The sequence below is a fragment of the Argentina silus genome (assembly GCF_951799395.1).
Source record: "Argentina silus genome assembly, chromosome: 19".
Lineage (NCBI taxonomy): Eukaryota > Metazoa > Chordata > Actinopteri > Argentiniformes > Argentinidae > Argentina > Argentina silus.
In genome coordinates this window covers 4,127,489-4,132,488 of record NC_139673.1, presented here as the reverse complement: position 1 = coordinate 4,132,488, position 5,000 = coordinate 4,127,489, and the positions used below count along the sequence as shown (strand labels likewise).

General features: G+C 45.8%; 1 protein-coding gene across 1 annotated transcript in view; it reads right to left on the bottom strand.

The window, feature by feature from the left end:
- adamtsl3 (ADAMTS-like 3) overlaps positions 1-5,000 on the bottom strand; it is a gene marked incomplete at its 5' end in the record, with an annotated part of 110,936 nt that overhangs the window by 36,841 nt on the left and 69,095 nt on the right. The window contains 4 exons of the mRNA XM_083691198.1: positions 1-92; positions 299-410; positions 1,421-1,578; positions 4,230-4,304. The exon at positions 1-92 is cut by the window's left edge and continues 47 nt beyond it. Coding sequence (XP_083547324.1) covers positions 1-92; positions 299-410; positions 1,421-1,578; positions 4,230-4,304 — 437 coding nt within the window. The remainder of the gene's footprint in view (positions 93-298; positions 411-1,420; positions 1,579-4,229; positions 4,305-5,000) is intronic.

The window sequence follows — 5,000 nt, the reverse complement described above, 5'->3', positions numbered from 1 at the left end:
TTTGGTGTTCTCGGGGTAGCTGTGGCAGTGCTGCTCCGGCAGGGTCTGGTTGGAGCGGATGTCCGTGCACTCGGCCGAGTTCAGCTGGTAACCTGTCAATCACAGCGTTCGGTGTCAGCAGGCTAACGGGGCTAGGCTAATGTTGGATTAATGTTTGGTGCTACTGTTCGGTGCTAATGCTAATGTTGGGTTAATGTTTGGTGCTACTGTTCGGTGCTAATGCTAATGTTGGGTTAATGTTTGGTGCTACTGTTCGGTGCTAATGAATCAATTGATTGATTGATTGATTGTGTCTCACCTCCTCCACAGGTGACGGAGCAGGGGAAGAAGTCCGTCTCTCTCCACTGGTACCTGATTGGCTGGTAGAACAGGAACTGAATCACGGTGTCCCTTGGACCGCCATATTTCACCTGGAGGGAAGGAGGGAAGGAGGGAAGGAGGAAAGGAGGGAAGGAGGAAAGGAGGGAAGGAGAGGACTGGGTCAGCGGCTGCATCTCAATAGTCTAAAGTGGCTTCCTCTCCTCATCTCCTTCCTTCCTCCTCCCTTCATCTGCACTGATCTGGAGACACTGGCTGCAGTAGGGGGAAGCACACTGCTGAGGACAGTCCCGGTCTATAGTTTCAGTGCAGACGGAGGAAAGGAGACCAGGAGAGGAAGCCATTTTAGACTATTGGAATCCACCCAGTGAGTGAATCCCCCCATAGCCTCCAGATCACTGCCCTAGGACTGTGTGTCTGCTGCAGAGTGAAGACTGGGTGTTTGGAGACAGACTCTGGTGCCAACCCAAACCAGCCCAAAACCTTTTCATCCACTTTTTTTTACCCATAACTATGCGCAATCAACGACTTGGACGTGACCACACTCCATCTCTCCGTATCGGTTCGATCAAATAAATTATTTCAACATTAATAATCATGTTGAATAAACAAAAAAGGGGAGAACATCAGATAAAAGTCGACTTATTTTCTAAACTAAACATTTGGATTGTGGATAATATGTACTTTTGGTGCTGTAGGCTCAAGTCCAAATCCCATATTTCATCATTATCATGATGTCATTGGTTCCATGTGAAAGACAGCATCTGAAGCTGTGTTTGCCGACATGCCTTGATTTGGTGATGATGATGATGATGATGATGATGATGATGGTGATGATGGTGATGGTGATGGTGATGGTGATGGTGATGGTGATGGTGATGAGACAACACAGTTAGTGGTCATTTCCAAAAACAAACATTATTTGGCGGAGCATCCAGCAACAGCCCCTTGTTCCTATGGTAATAGCTCTATCTTTCCCAATAGGCTACGTAGAATTTTCGCAATTCTGCTCCGACCAATCAGATTCTTTCAGGTGTACATGACGGGCCGGAGAGGCCAGAGGTTGTTTGTGGACCGGGTGAGCGCCTCGCCTTCGTCTCACCTTGATGATGTAATCAGCTCTCAGAGGTCCGTGTGTCCTGAGCGTCTGTCTGTCCGTCCCTCTCTGGAAGTCTAGGCTGGTGTTCCCTACGCTGTAGGACCCAGAGGAGACAAGGCTGAGCTCCTCTCGTTTACCCTGCAGGGAGACGGCCTCAATGACTGAGGGAGGGGGAGAGGGAGAGAGAGAGAGGGAGAGAGGGAGAGAGGGAGAGAGAGAGAGGGAGAGGGAGAGAGAGGGAGAGGGAGAGGGAGAGAGAGGGAGAGGGAGAGAGGGAGAGGGAGAGAGAGAGAGGGAGAGGGGGGTCGGGAGGGGGGTGAAAGAGACCGAGAGGGAGAGACAAAGAAAGAGAAAAACACATTAAGACCACCAGCTACAGTAATTGGTAGCCTTTAGCTCAGTGAGTTAACACGGTCGTGGTGTGGGTATCTGCACAAAGCTGGGTGGGATTCACATGTAGTTATATACACTGTAAATAAACCACACTTCTTTTCTCTTGAACCCATAAGTGATAACTCATGACAACGTGGAGGGTCAACATGGTGCAAGCGATTAATGGTAAAAAGATGGTAAAAGAAATAAATAAAATAATAACATTAATAATAATGGTAAAAAGATGGTAACAATAAAGACTGTGTGATCTCGGACAACACCAATTAACTATGAATTGATGGATTTACTTCTCATGTAGGAGATAATCATATTCAGCTGTCCCAGAGCACAGCTGGTACTATCCATCTCTCTCTCCCTCTCTCTCCTTTATTTTTCTTTCAGTAACACATGTGTTTCTCACACAATGGCCTTTATAATCGAAAACATTAAATCTGGTTCCCAAAACAATGTTTTCCATTAACAGTGATTGGAATAACTCACATTTCAACAAACAGTCCTCTATAAGTTCAACAAATGTTTCTAAGACGGTGAAGTGTGTTTAATGTATTTTCAACATCAATTACATCGTTACAGGGGTCTCACAACTTGAAACAATTAACCAACATATAGCCTTTGCCATAGCATGAAAAGAAATCATTTGTAATACCTTCTTTTAAGCAAATCAATTATGCTCGGCCCGTGGTGAAAATATGATTACACTTTTCCCAAATTGCTGCTGATAATATTTAGTTTCAATGGAGTTCATGAACCTCAGACCGGGTTTAAAGCAGCTTTAGACTTGTGGTTAGTTTCCTTTCTTTTATTGTGGGCTTTTCTCCTTTAAAATTCACTACTCTTTTCCACGTCCGCCATGCTAGTCTCCTGATAGTTGATAAACGATCTGTTAAAGTAATTTTAAGGTCACTCAAAACCCCCATTTTGAAACATCTGACAAAACACACATCCCCTAAATTCTTGAGCTCCGCTGTGTATTGTGCTGCTGGGGGTTCTACAGCGGACTGTGATGTGGTGCTCAGGGTATTATGATGTTTGCCACCAGCAAGGCAGCTGGAGTTAGAGCCGTCTCCTGTGGAAGCAAAGTCTCGCGCACACTCTCTGAGCCCATAAACGCGCGCACACACACACACGCGCGCGCGCGCGCACATGCACGCAAACACAGGCACACAGGCACACACACACACACACACACAAACGGAACTACTCTCACACCTACCCCCAAGCACACAGTAAGAGCACACACACACACACACACACACACACACACACACACACACACACGTAACGCTCAGACTCACAGGAAACACAGTCCATAAATCTGTTATGCCTGAGCTCCAACACAAGCCAAGAGAGAGGAGAGGAGCTCTCTCTCTCTCTCTCTCTCTTTCTCTCGCTCTCTCTCTCTCGCTCTCTCTCTCTCTCTCTCACTCATTCTCTCGGTTTCTCTCTCTCTCTTTCTCTCTCTCACTCACTCTTGCTCGGTCTCTCTCTCTCTCTCTTTCGCGCTCTCTCTCTCTCTCTATCACTCTCTCTTTCTCTCTTTCTCTCTCTCTCTCTCTCTCTCTTTCGCGCTCTCTCTCTCTCTCTATCACTCTCTCTTTCTCTCTCTCTCTCTCTCTCTCTCTCTCTCTCTCTCTCTCTCTCTCTCTCTCTCTCTCGATCAGCAATGCTGTCCTGGTATGGAACACAAACATTATGGAATCTCTGAATGTTCCTGAAAGGCAAACCGTGACATGAAATGTGTGTGCGGTGTGTGTGTGTGTGTGTGTGTGTGTGTGTGTGTGTGTGTGTGTGTGTGTGTGTGTGTGTGTATCAGAGTGCCCTGAGGTTAAACACATCTATATTTCAGAGGAGCAATGTCACTGAGGTATGTGATTCTCACAGTGCTGAGCAGAGTGAGTCTTAGTGATGACTTCCTTCATAAATCACTACTCTGATCAACTGCCAGAAGAACATTTGTTACTACAGATGTGTGGGTGGAGAGAGGGAGGGGCAGAGAGAGGGAGAAGAGTGAAAGAGTTTGAGAGAGAATTTTGATTACATTAAGTATTTCAGTATTAACCTTGTTTGAACAGCTTTTTAGAGATTAAAAGACCTGTCGGGGTACTGTCCTTCTAACACAAAGAGAAGGTTTCAAAGTTGTACTTCTAATATAACCAAGATATTAAACGACATGGCCAGTGCCAATACATACATAGTGAAATCCAGAAATACTAATACCCAAATGTATAACACTGTTGAATGTTTTGGAATAGTTCTGAGGGTTACTTTATCAAGTATCATAACATGTAAAACTGTATTCCATAGAGTTTTGTACAGTGTGTTCTGTGTAGCCTTTTGGTGATCATTGCTTTAAGAATATAAGAGCCCTTGGACAGCACAGGTAAGGTTGGATTGGGTTCTAGGGAGGTAAAGTACTTACCTATGTGGTCGGGTCCCTTGGCACTGACTCTCAGACTACGACTCCCCAGGGGCACTTCTAGAACCGTCTTCACAGCTGCAGAGACCACACACACACACACACACACACACACACACACACACACACACACACACAGTAAGGATGAGTCTTATTTATGCTAAGTACAGGCAGCTAAGTACAGATAGCTAAGTACTTAGTGATGAGTGTTTCCTAAACATTTTCATTGAATTGTACTGGAGTCCATTTGGCTTGTACCTCAACACCAGTGGAGGCTGGTGGAGGTAGACAATCAGAGGACAGGCTCATTGTAATGCGAGGAATGGAATGAGGAATGGTATCAAACACACGTTCCACGCATTACAATGAGCCCGTCCTCCGATTGTCCCGCTCCACCAGCCTCCCCTGCAGGAATAGTGCTTCAGCCGGCGGTCCAGCGTTCATACTGACCGTGATTCTCTCATCAACAGAGATAAACAAAGGTTGATAAGGCTAAATTAAACTGCCATCTAAAAAACAAGAGAGAGCTGCAGCCAGGGATGCTTGGGGAGTAAAAGGCAGTGAAGCAGTGTGTGTGTGTGTGTGTGTGTGTGTGTGTGTGTGTGTGAGACTGTGATCAGACCGAGCTGCCAAGGACAGACATGGAATTTATGATCTCACATCCAGGGAGGGGGAGGGAACAACGATAGCCCACATTTCTCCCTCCGCCACCCGCCAATATTGTAATATGTTAATGTGAAAACAAAGACAACAACAACGAAATGAACCATACGG